We start from the raw sequence: 12,909 nt of genomic DNA on the forward strand, positions 1-12,909 counted from the left end.
GGAGAAAGAAGAGAAAGAAAACCTAGTTCCTCCAGCTGTGGTCAAAGATTTGGTCATATAGTTTTTAAAGCTTATCTGTGGCCAGAGGATCAGATATTTCATCCCTTGTTTCTTCTTTTAGTATTTTTGACCCATTTTCAGTTGTTGATAAGATACAATCTGCATGGCATACTGGATTCAATTTGCTTGACTAATATATTATCAAAGTTTTGAACATACAATAATTCATATTTTTGGGATGAATATCTATAGTCTATGATTAAAGGTCTGGGTCGCATTAAGACAAAGACAAAATCTATGCATAAAAAACAAATTTGAAATCTTTATTTTTACTAAAACAATTTTTTAAAAATGTTTACAGGTTTTCTCAATCTCTTTTGGTGCATTTTCGAAAACTAAACATTCTCTAAACTGTAAATTCAGTTGTCACAGCTGTTGCAACATAACCACTGAATTGCATGTCTGAAAAATGTAGCAACTTACCCGAAACATTTCATTCAGGCTTCAAAACCTAGTTATTGTGTCAGTAAGTTGGATATGCCACCAAAATAACTATTGTGTTTTAGTCATTGTGAGAGCGACACTGGTTGTTGTTTTTTTCCACCATGGAAATGTGATATTCAATTGTCATGTTTTTCTACTTTCTTATTGACTGACTGCTTTCTATACTATAAAATAATGCCGGTTTTGTCCTGCTGAATGCTCGTCTATCTCACTGAGCTTTTTAGATACAGATCTCAACAGAAGATAAAAATGTACTGGGAAACCCCCATATAGCCTACTGTAACTTTATTGGCTGATTGTGAGATTGTGATTCCTGTATCATTACAATGTTAGGTAATTTGCCAATTTGACATTACAAACATCCCATATCATAGGTATTTATGGAATATACATGCATGTCTGACAGACTTTGATAACTGAAAGAATAATTTTGCGAGTGATGGCTCACACGATTAATGAATGTTTAGAAGTTGTGAAGCAACTGGGTCGCAAAACAGACCTTTAATCATAGACTATAGAAATCTGTCCCAAAAATATGAATTATTGTATGTTCAAAACTTTGATAATCTATTAGCCAAGCAAATCTAATCCAGTATGCCATGCAGAAAGAACTGAACAATGCTTATTAATACAGATTTTACAGTGTTTTAGATGCTTTTCATCATTCCAGTTAACAAGAGATATTCTTAAATACAGTCGCATTTCTTCTTAAGTAAAATCTGGCTCAGCTTACCCCAATGTTGTCACTAGACATAGTTTGAAAGATTGTATCTTATCAATGAGAATTAACTGCATTTAGTTACTGTGCAAATTGTAGATAATTGAACTTACTCTTTTGCACACATCCGTCAAAACACATGCAATTTGCTTATTCAGTAATAAATTCAAACGTTATTGTTCAGAGATCTGAACCTATTGTTTTGAGAAAAAAAAAAAAACCTTCTGAGATTTTGAGAACTGAGCCAAAGCAATTGAGAAAACCTGTAATAGATACAGGTGGGCGTCCAACTTGTCGAGTCGCCCTTATGCTGATCTCACAGGGGATTTCTATCTACTAAATTAATTACAAAATACCAAAAATGTCATTTTGAAAATCGTCTGTGCGTTTGTTGTAGGTGTTGCTATGGTGATGTCAGTCAGAATGGCTCCTCTTATTCTGATCTTTCTGCTCATGATTCACGGTGAGTCACTGCAACTCTTCACTCTGCAGACACACTCAGTACATTCGTTTTGCTCTCATTGATGTATTGCATGGTGCATATTTCAAGCATTTATTAAGGATAAAATACCTATCAAATTATACAACACATTTTATGATATATTGTGCTCATGATGAATTCTGTGTTTCAGGGGTTTCTAGTGATGATTGGGATGTGAGTTACAGTCCTTCACACATCTGTGCACTAAAGGACTCAACAGTGATAATGAGATGCACTTATAAATACCCTACTGGACATCAGATCGAGAAAGTGTTCTGGACCAAAACACGTGTAGGTCCTCGAGATCTGTCTAAGGACCCTGAATACAGTCAGAGGCTTCAGTATCTGGGAGATAAAAAGAAGAACTGCAACATCAGACTGAGTCATGTGACACTGAAGGATTCACACATGTACTATTTCAGATTCATCACTGATAAAGATGATGAAAAATGGATTGGTTATCCAGGAGTGACTCTTACTGTCACAGGTGACTTTGATGAGGTTTATCTCTTCTTCTGTGCATTATGTTGAATAATAATCAGTGTATGACAGCAGCACTAGATATAATGTGTGTGTTGTGTTCAGATCTTCAGGTGGAGTCTCCTGAGAGAGTGACAGAGGGAGATTCAGTCACTCTGAGATGTAAAAGCAGCTGCGCTCTGACTGACAGAGCAACATTCATCTGGTACAGAAACTCACAGCCATTAACTGAGAGAAGACACAGAAACAATGAACTCCTGCTGCAGTCAGTCAGAAGAGAGGATTCAGGCAGATATAGCTGTGCTGTAGACGGACACACTCACATCTCTCCTGCTGTTCAGATCAGTGTCATGTGTGAGTATTGCATCATTCTTTAATAATTTTTCAAGCATGTAATGTAATAAATAAGGATGTTTAATGTAGATGTTTACTACTTTGTGCTCAGACCCCCCAAAGAAAAATGTTATAGTGGTTAGTCCATCTGGTGTAATAATGGAGGGAGATTCAGTGACTCTGAACTGCATCAGTGACTCAAACCCTCCTGCTCTGAACTTCAGCTGGTTTAAAGGAAGAACGTTTGTAGGATCAGGAAGAATCTACAGAATCTCAAAGATCAGCTCTGATGACAGTGGAGAATACAAGTGCAAGTCCATCAATGAACATGGAGAGAAATATTCTAATGCCGTGACGTTAAATGTCATGTGTGAGTTAATGATGGTTCAGTGTCTGTGACATTAAATCCTCTAAACATCTGTAATTCAAAGTTTGATTGTTAATGACATCAATGTTTGTCTGTTTTAGATCCTCCCAGGAGTGTCTCAGTGTTGATGAGTGGATCTGGTGAAATAGTGGAGGGAGATTCAGTGACTCTGAACTGCATCAGTGACTCAAACCCTCCTGCTCTGAACTTCAGCTGGTTTAAGGAGAATGAACCCTCAGCTGTTGGATCTGGACAGAGTTTCAGTGCACTACAGAGTGGACGCTTCTACTGTCAGGCTCACAATCAACATGGATCTCAGAGATCAGACGCTGTAACTGTCACTGTTAAAGGTAGAGCGGCTCATATACTTACATTATTCTTTTTAAATGGAGGTAAACTGATCAGTTTATCTTTATCTTTCCTCTTGTCCCAGTGAAATATTGGAAGATATATCATACAGCAGTTGTAGCATCACTTTGTGGAGTTGTAGCTGCTGTCATCATTGCGTTACTGACCTGGTAAGAGTCTGAATTTACTTTATTTAGTTATGTAGTTTAATATTATGTTGTGTTAATATAATGCGTTTTCTTTTCAAGCTGCTGTATGAACAGGAAGAAACTGCAGTCCAAGGTCAGTCTGTTTCAGTACAATATGGGCTCAAATAATACAGGGTTTGCCACTGAAGATGAACTGATTGCAACACTCCTGGATTTCTCACATTTCTTTCTGTTTTTTTCCTCTTAGTCCACCACAAACAATTCTGATGGCATAAGTGTGAACTCTAAAAATATGCTGATTTCATATGTGTATGAAAATGTGGTGGTACGTTTACTTAATTTTCTTTGAGCCTACGCTAATTCCAAAATTAGTTTTGTTTGAATTTTTCTCCTGGTTCTCATGTTTTCTTCTATCTCTCTTCCATTAAGGCTGTTCATCCTTGCACCAACGCTCCTAAAATGACCATCCCTCTGTATGAGAATGTAACAATTTATGAGAATCTTCCTGTAAGTGTCCAGCTTTTCTCACTGTCAGTCAATAGAGATTAGTCTTTTGCTATTAAATGTCCAGTCTTCTCTTGACACCACTGCAGACGGACTTTGAGTGTGCCTTTTATCAAAATGGTTGAACTTGGTAAATGGATCTAATTTTTGTCTCAGACTAACAGGAATATGCTGTAGTGGATGATAGCACACAACAAAACATTACAGTCTTCATGCAACTGTGTGGGTGGAGCCTTGGATGATTGACAGGAGTGTCTGATGAGGATTTACAGGAGTATTTTGAAAAGATTGAGGAAAATGTGACAATGGAGACAAGTAGAAGTTATCATGAAAAAATATTGTTGTTAAATGCATTGTGACTTGTTTGATTATAGTTAATGCTAATTATTTATTAATTAGATTTTTGTTGTTGTTGTTTGTGTCACTGTAAACCTGTGCTCAGTGTAGGAATACAAATGTTACACTTTTAATATTTAACATTTTGAATTAATCTTTCATTCAATAAATTAGTTTATACTACGGGGCTGTTGAATGCTTGAATCTGATGGTTGAAAAATGTTCTAAGGTGTGCAATTATATTCAGGAAAACGCACAGTTCTATATCAGTACAGTTCCATATCATTTTGACAAATTATTTCAGTTATTTTAAAGGTCCTTACAGCCAAAAATAGCAAAAGATCCAAAACCCACAACAACACTGAGACTCGGGTAATTCACATCTCTCTCTCTTTCTCTCATTCTAATAACTGCATTAGTCTGCTATCAATGGCTGAAGCCTCCATTACTAGCTCTAAAGTTTTTGTTTGAAATGTTTCAAACATTTTTGAAATTGCAATGGATGCTTGGGATTAGATGCATAAGAAATAATAAGAAATAAGCATAAGAAATCATCTAAATGAACGTTTTAAGGACAAAAACCTGACAAATGTCATGAAATACATAATCTGAACAATGTTTTGAGGTGTGGTAACCGTAGTATAAGCGGAATAATTGACTCTGCATGGTCCATTGAATTATTGAAAAATAATGCACACCCGAGATGTAACGCTGTGACCGTATTACCACCTAGAGACCGTATACCTAGTCTCAATACTAGTACCCATGGATCCTTGCAATGCTCACTTTTCACAATCCAATCAACATCCTATGGATAACATCAAGTCTCACTGTTTTTTTCTTGCTTTATACGCTACTTCACAAAATGCATCACAATATGTTGGTGAAGTCGGTCGTACCTTCCGTTAGATTACTGCCTGAGTACTCTACAGAACGACCCTCTCAAATGATGGGAGTACTACCAAGCTCAACCGAGCAGGGGCTTCGATCAAACCTAAGCAATAACAGAGATGAAACTAATTAACATGATGAAACTCTAGGGAGCTAGGACACTGATTTAGCTAAAAGTGCTAAACAACCTTGCTCGAGCCGGAGGATAGCCTTTAACCCTCTGGGGACCACAAACGCGCCTGCGCGTTTTGCTCGTTTTTTTTTTTTAGCAATGAAAATAAACACTAAATGCTCTGTTAATTTTGATCTTTCATTTTCGTGTAATACATCAATTGATCCTGTTCAGTTTCTATTTTTTTTCTGTATACTCACAATAAAAATAAAGTGTTTTGCTTTTTGACAAATAAAGAAAAATTAACATGATGCGATTTCTGCCTTCTCTCTGTCAGTAAACTCCCATTTGAAACACGTTCGAAAATGATCTATAACTCCGCGAAAATTCAGTCAAACAGGCAAACAGACCCACGGGCATAAAGCTTGAGATCGCATCTTTTAAATGAAGTCATTTATATAAAAAACAAATATTCTCAGCTTCTGTAATCTGTATAAAAAGAGAGCGACTCCTGTCGAGCTCATTAGGAGCTCATTCACAGTAATGTGACCACTCCCCGGAGAGCGCGTGCTATTCAAACGCAAATTCTGAGAACTATTTCAGAGCTGTGAAACGCCCACATCAGCTGTAAACAAAGCGCGTCGCGACTCCTCGCGAGTGAGACATTATAGCCTACCTTATGGAGAAAAGATTCCTCAGAACAGTGCTGATGAGGAGCAATATCTCCTGAAATGAGGAGCAGATTCCGCTGAGGAGTGAGGTAGGCTGTTTTCTTTTCTCACGTGTGGAATAACGTTATGGAATAACGTTAGTGTAGGCCTATGTAAACCGCAAAAAGATGAATCGCATTTCTATAATATGACTCGCCTTTCTGTGAGATGAATGAAGGGGACATATTTGTAAAGACTGTTTAGCCTAAATATGAATCACGCATCTGTGTGTGAAAGAATAAACTGCTTTGCTATAGCCTACTGAGATGAGTAAAAATCGACTGGAATATGTTGAAATAAAATGTATTTGTATAAGCAACGTATTAAACTGCAAAAAAAATACTATTTTTGTCAAAAATAAATTCATAGACTAAGATGTTAGATGTTCCAATGTTGGCTATATTCAAACTAATGAATACATATGATAAAATGTAGGCCTATAATCTTTTTTTTTTTTTTTTTTTTTACAAAGAAAGAGTACACTTGAAATATTGTTGAAATTGTAATTATTGTTGTAATTGTAACATTTTTAATAAAATAGCAAAACATATTTACAAGAGAGATGTAAGCGAAATCTTAAATGGTCAATATAAGTCTTCTTCTAAATACATCTTTTGTCCTTGCATTGTGGCTCAGTCAGTTTCACACCTGAGTGAATGGCTAATTATGCAGAGTGGGTGGGACATTCATAATCTAAGGTATAAACTACTCCTCCCCCTCGCATATTGGCTTTCCAAGCAAAACCTGTTTTACACCATTTAAATCAATGTATTTTTTTTTTGTGAACGATAAAGCAAGACTATTTTTACATAATTTTGAAGCTAGAACTCAAAGGGACAACATCAATTAGTCAAAAGTCTTGTGGACACATATTTAATATGTGTTTTGTGGTCTTAATTCAGCAACTTTCATTTTAATTTTTTTCAATAACCACTCATAAACATTATTCTCTTAAAAATACAAACATCTACATACACGTTGCTCGCATATTATGGTAGCCCTGTTTGTGCTATATAGAGTGAATTTACACCTTTGCCATTAACATGTTTATAAATAACTGAAAAAAGCACAAATGTCAAGGCATGTCAGAACATCTCAAGGACCCCAAAAACAGCTTGGTCCCCAGAGGGTTAAGGTGCCCTGCTTGAGAGCCAACTACTTGGTAACAAATCTAGAACTCAAGGGCTAATTTCAGGGAGGCTCCTGTAAGGCATACAAGCTGACCTCATTCTGCGCAATACCAGGGAGTCAGGCTACTCATTAGCTAGCAGTTTCACTAACAGTTTCACAGTTAAGAGCCTAGCTCAACCCGAAGGATTGCTTTCAAGGTGGCATGTGAAGGGCCAACTACTTGGTAGAGTTGGGGTACTCAAATTCGGACTCGGACTTGAGTCCAATTTTGAATGAACTCGGACTTGTCACGTACTCGGATGAATTTGTACTCGGACTTGACACGGACAACGATACTACTAGTGTTGTTTCAGCGTTGAGCATTGTAGCCAATCACAGACATGTATATTAAGCGCATGAACACAGTGAGAAATCAGAGGCGTATTAGATTCAACATGCGGAGAATTCACTACAAATGTATGTTCAGAATCAGCACAAGCTTTATCCTTTTGCAAATCCCCTCATAAACAACAAAGTCTAGACGCAATGTAAATAAGAGATTCACTGTGCAGTGCGAATAACTTCAGTGTTTATGACGAGAGTTTTAGGGAGAGTGCAGAACGCGGTAAGTAAGTGATGGCTTAAAAGGAGCACTATTGACAATCTAAACAATAGTTTTGTTTTTCATGCTTCTAGAGGACCAGTGGTTACGCTCACACTGTAAATTATAAAGAGTGATAACTGCATTTAAATGTGGGAGTGAATCTGTTCAATTTTAGTCATGTGAGTCATGAAATTACTATGTCATGATTGACATAGTAACCATAGCAACATGAGAATGTGATAACCAATGCAACATTTTGGCGTCTAATGTTATGATGTTTGTTACATTTACACTTTAGTCATAAGTTTACATACACCTTGCTGAATCTCCATAATGTTATTTGTATTTATTGTTTAATAAGAAGGATCATAAAATCATTGTTTCTATTTAGTACTGCCCTGAAATAGCTTTTTCACATATCATATGTTTAATAGCCTAGTCCACAAGATAAAATACAAACACAAAATACAAGACAAATTACATAGGCTTGATTTTAATATTGTGTGTCATTACCTGAATGATCCACAACTGTTTGTTTTTTTCATAAAAAATTAAAAAATTCGAAAGCTGAGACCAAAAGCAGCCTGCTCTGTCTTGTCTGTTGGCGTATTGTCAGTATACTCTTTGCTCCACAATATATTTTTCACTGTGTGAGAACGTGGAGTGAGAGTGGAATGGCTTGTCGGATATAGCAACAGTAACTAAGAGGGGCAGGTCTTTGTGAAAGGTCAATTTCAAATCATTTAAATCTTTGTGGACTCGGCCGGACTCGACTTGGACTCGGATGTTAAGGACTCGGAATCCAGTCTGACTCTGCCCTCTTTGGACTCAGACTTGGACTCGATTGCTGAGGACTTGGACTCGACTCGGACTCAGACTCGACAAAGGTGGACTCGGACCCAACACTACTACTTGGAAGCAAGTCAGTTTCAAGCAGATCTAGCCATCAGAGGTCTGCTGGGCTTGGGATACTCACTCGCACTGCCAACACAAGCGATGTACTCAGCTTAGCACCTTTTACCCTTTAATCAAGGGGAGCGTAGGTCTGACTGTCGAGGAGGCCCCCTAGGGCCTATTACTCCAGAATAATATGGGCATGCACTCGGGGCAAGTGTTTGAGCTCTAAGAGAGTGTACTCAACACCAACCTGGATAGGAGGGACTACTTAAATGGCTCTACCTGAGCATCATTGGTTCAGGGCACAAGGGGCTTCAGAGCTCTGGGAGCGAAGTGTTCTCAGAAAACCCTCACCCTTTATTCAAGGGGGGTTGACATCAGCCTGACCTGAGACAAGCACTCATGGGTAAAGACCTGGGCCCGTATGTATAAAACATCTAAGAAATGCTCTTAAGAATAGTCTTAAGCATTGACTTAAGTGTCAGAAAATACTTAATAAAGAGTAGGACTTTTCTAAGAGTAGGAGACTTTTATAAAGCAGCTAAAAGCAATTTTCAGTAAAGTATAAGACTGATTCTTAAGTGCTGACTGAAGTGGGACTTAAGTGTTGTAAACTAAGGACTACAATGATGTCAACCCAAAATGGCCACCCTCAACCACTGAATCAGCCAATAGTGAGCCTGCAAGGATGAGGTCACTGCAGCATGACACCAATCATTTAATCTAATTATAATAAAATAATTGAATTAAGACACTGAAGCTTTAATATTTAAATTTATTTTAAAAAATGCTTTTCAGTGCATTGCGCAAAATTATCACAATTTAGTATTTATGCTGTGGAAACTCTTTTCTATTGATGCGTGTCTCCTCATTTACAGTTGGAGCAATTATGCAAACACGAGTTCCATCAATGGATCCAACAACTCAGGAAAGCCCGAAATACTCAATAAAGTGGCTTTATTTTACTGCGAGATTTGAAGATCAATTGGAAAGTCAAAGAACTGCCATATAGTATAGGCCAAAAGTGAGGCCAAGGAAAATTGACACTCACCCTTTATTCAAATAGTATTAAAAATGTGTTAAAGATTTTGTACGCGTATTGTGTAGTTGTGCTTGGAGTCAATTGTTTATTTGTGATAACACAATGAAACATGTCAAACTGTACAGACATCATTTTTAGCCAAGGCTGTCAAACAAATGAACAAGAGAGGACAATGAAATATGAATAATTGACTATGTTGCAGACAATGTATAATTTTTTTTCTTCTCCTGTGAGCTTTTTAGTTTTTTTAAAAAAAAAAAAACTGTAGCTGTAGTTTGCCCTTTTTCATCAATATTATTGATCTGCCTGGATTGACACCATTGTCTGAGAACTGAACTGAGCTGAAAAATGACATCACTGTTTTCTCAGAGCGACTGTATAACGAACTAAATAGAAACTAGTGATCTTTTACAATGGAAATTAATCATCATTGAACTAACTTAAGCTGCACAATGACACTATGTTCTTCTAGAGCTGCTGTACAGCCCAAACTAACTTTGTTGCATTATTTTCCTGTTATCACTGTAAAGCTGCTTTGAAACAATCTGTACTGTAAAAAGTGACTTGACTTGAAATAATTTTGTCAGATAAATATCTTCACTAAGTTTTATTTTCCTTATATTTTGATGGTTTAAGCAAACTTGTAGGGTCATAAAAAAACAATAAAAAACTCTGCACATCACTTTTAGCCACTAAAGTGTTTGGTGTGGTCAGTGCCACAATAGTGCTATTAAGACCCTGCTTACTGTGGAATGATGAGCTCAAGTCATCACCGGGTGTACTGCTGCTTTTTTTCCAGTCAGCAACAATGTAATTATTACTTTCCTTTCATTTCATTGCTATAAAATCAACTCCGTCATCATTTACTGTAACTCCAATACATCATATTTTCATTGAAAAGTGCGTGGCCTCCTCCTCTCTGCTGCCATCTTGTTACTCCTAACTAGGTTAAGATTTAGGAGCTGAGACCTAGTCTTGACACTTAGGAACCTTTATGAATCACACTTATTCTTAAGTCTATGAATAAAAGTAAAATTCTTAGAATTCATTCTTAGAATTTTGACAGACTTGAAACTAAAATTTTACTCTGAGTGGCTTTATACATACGGCCCCTGAACAATAACTTTGTTCAATAGGAAGAAATTACATAGAAGAGGCCTAACCACTCAGTCCCGCAACTTGATGGTCAAAACCAAGGAGCATTCACAGGAGAGTCTGTTCTAAGGCCCACAGGCTAGATAATGCTACTACCAAAGCTCTAGAGAGCAGCGGCTTCAGCATAGTGCTTGTCACTCTCTAAGCAAGAGGAAGCCTGACAACGCCCAGGTGACAACCAAAGGGAAGAAAATAGCCTGCAACACCTGGCTATTTGTCTGTGCCAAACACTACTAGGTAACTGTAACTCAGCGTATCACCTCTACTCTAGTATCAAGAGGAGTTGGCTTGGCAGTTTGGGGAGGCCATAGGGCCTCCGACTCGCATTATTAGCCTAATGCAGAAAGCGGGCCCTGGCAGGGCAACTCTTACAATGAGTGGAGGCTTACCAGGATCACTAGCTGCCAGTCTTGAGCTACAGAGGCTCTCCTTAACCCCCTGGGGTCGGCGGTATCGCCGGCGATACCAGCTCGCTTTTTTTCTTATCAGTTAAAAAGAAATTAATTTTGCTCTGTTGACTTTGATATTACAAACAAGTTTCATACATCAATCGATTCTGTTAAATGTGTATTATTTTTGTGTATACTCACAATAAAAACAAAGTGTTGTGCTTTTTGCCAAATAAAGAAAAATAAACGTGATGCGAGTTCTGCCTTCTCTCTGTCAGTGAAGTCCATTCTGAAACGCGTCCGAAAATGAACTGTAACTCAGCGAATACTCAGTCAAACAGGCATACAGACACACAGGCATGAAGCTTGAATTCTCTTCTTTTAAATGAAGTAATTTATATAAAAAACAAATATTCTCATCTTGTGAAATCTGTATTAAAAGAGATCGATTCCAGTCGAGCTCATTAGACCTCATTCAAAAATAATGTGACCACGCCCCGGAGAGCGCGCGCTATTCAAACGGCAATCCACGCAAACCTGTGAACGCCCCCATATCAGCTCGAGAAAACACAAGTTTATTCAGATCATTACTTGTTTACACCGTCTCGCAGCGCTGTGAGGAATAATAATAATGGAAAATGTCCCTCAGAAGTGCGGGTATTTCGAGGAGCAAGGATCCGACTGAGCTAAGGAATACTGTACGTTTTTTTTCCTTCTCAAGTGAATCGGGTTTCTGTTTATGAATGAATGAACGGCAGAGATGCGCACTGTTTACCACAGCTGGCAAAAAGACAGTTTAAATTTAAATCGCGTGTGTGAATGAATGATGATGTTTTAGCAAACTGTTTTGCTATACTGAGATGAGTAAAAATGGACTGAAATATGTTGGAATAAAATGTAGGCTATTTGTATAAGCAACGTATTAAACTGCAAATTAACATTTATATGCCCTAATATTTCATAAAAACAACGTTACAGTCAGGCGAAATATGAAAGACAACATTTTGTTGACTAGATTTGGGTACAGTTTTTACTGTAGAATATACTGCCACATCAAATAAGCTTTTGTTTAGCAATTCCTGCTCATTCATATATATATATATATATATATATATATATATATATATATATATATATATATATATATATATATATATATATATATATATATAATACTATTTTTGTCAAAAAAAGTCAAACTAAGATGTTAGATGTTCCAATGTTGGCTATATTCAAACTAATGAATACCTACATATGATAAAATGTAGGCCTATAATCATTTTTTTTTTACAAAGAAAGAGTACACTTGAAATATTGTTGAAATTGTAATTATTGTTGTAATTGTAACCTTTTTAATAAAATAGCAAAACATATTTACAAGATAGATGTAAGCAAAATCTTAAATGGTCAATATAAGTCTTCTAAATATATCTTTTGTCCTTGCATTCATTCTTGTGGCTCAGTCAGTGTCACACCTGAATGAATGGCTCATTATGCAGAGTGGGTGGGACATTGTATTCTCAGGTGTAAACCACTCCTCATTCACGCCCTCCTCGCATATTGGCTTTCCAAGCAAAACCTGTCTTATAAAACAATACATTGATTTAAATTGTGTGTGAACAATTAGGCAGGATGATTTTCACATCATTTTGAAGCCAGAACTCGAAGCGAAGTCAAAAGTTATTAGTCAAAAGTCTTGTGGACACATATTTAGTATGTGTTTTGTGGTCTTATTTCAGCAACTTTCATTTTTATTTTTTTCAATAACCACGCATAAAC

The 12,909-nt window shown here is 36.9% G+C and overlaps 1 protein-coding gene across 2 annotated transcripts in view; it reads left to right on the plus strand.

The window, feature by feature from the left end:
- LOC311077709 (B-cell receptor CD22-like) overlaps positions 1 to 4,403 on the plus strand; it is a 4,627-nt gene extending 224 nt beyond the window's left edge. Inside the window, exons 2-11 of one of the 2 annotated variants that reach the window (XM_084106311.1) lie at positions 1,620 to 1,685; positions 1,855 to 2,190; positions 2,289 to 2,537; positions 2,629 to 2,886; positions 2,985 to 3,233; positions 3,317 to 3,401; positions 3,480 to 3,513; positions 3,628 to 3,705; positions 3,810 to 3,887; positions 4,041 to 4,403. In XM_084106311.1, coding sequence (XP_083962437.1) covers positions 1,628 to 1,685; positions 1,855 to 2,190; positions 2,289 to 2,537; positions 2,629 to 2,886; positions 2,985 to 3,233; positions 3,317 to 3,401; positions 3,480 to 3,513; positions 3,628 to 3,705; positions 3,810 to 3,887; positions 4,041 to 4,061 — 1,446 coding nt within the window. In that variant the 5' untranslated portion in view covers positions 1,620 to 1,627 and the 3' untranslated portion in view covers positions 4,062 to 4,403. The remainder of the gene's footprint in view (positions 1 to 1,619; positions 1,686 to 1,854; positions 2,191 to 2,288; positions 2,538 to 2,628; positions 2,887 to 2,984; positions 3,234 to 3,316; positions 3,402 to 3,479; positions 3,514 to 3,627; positions 3,706 to 3,809; positions 3,888 to 4,040) is intronic. The other variant, XM_084106312.1, reaches the window with a different exon arrangement.
- Positions 4,404 to 12,909: the final 8,506 nt, after the last annotated feature.

This window comes from Abramis brama, assembly GCF_963993115.1.
Source record: "Abramis brama genome assembly, chromosome: 2".
NCBI lineage: Eukaryota > Metazoa > Chordata > Actinopteri > Cypriniformes > Leuciscidae > Abramis > Abramis brama.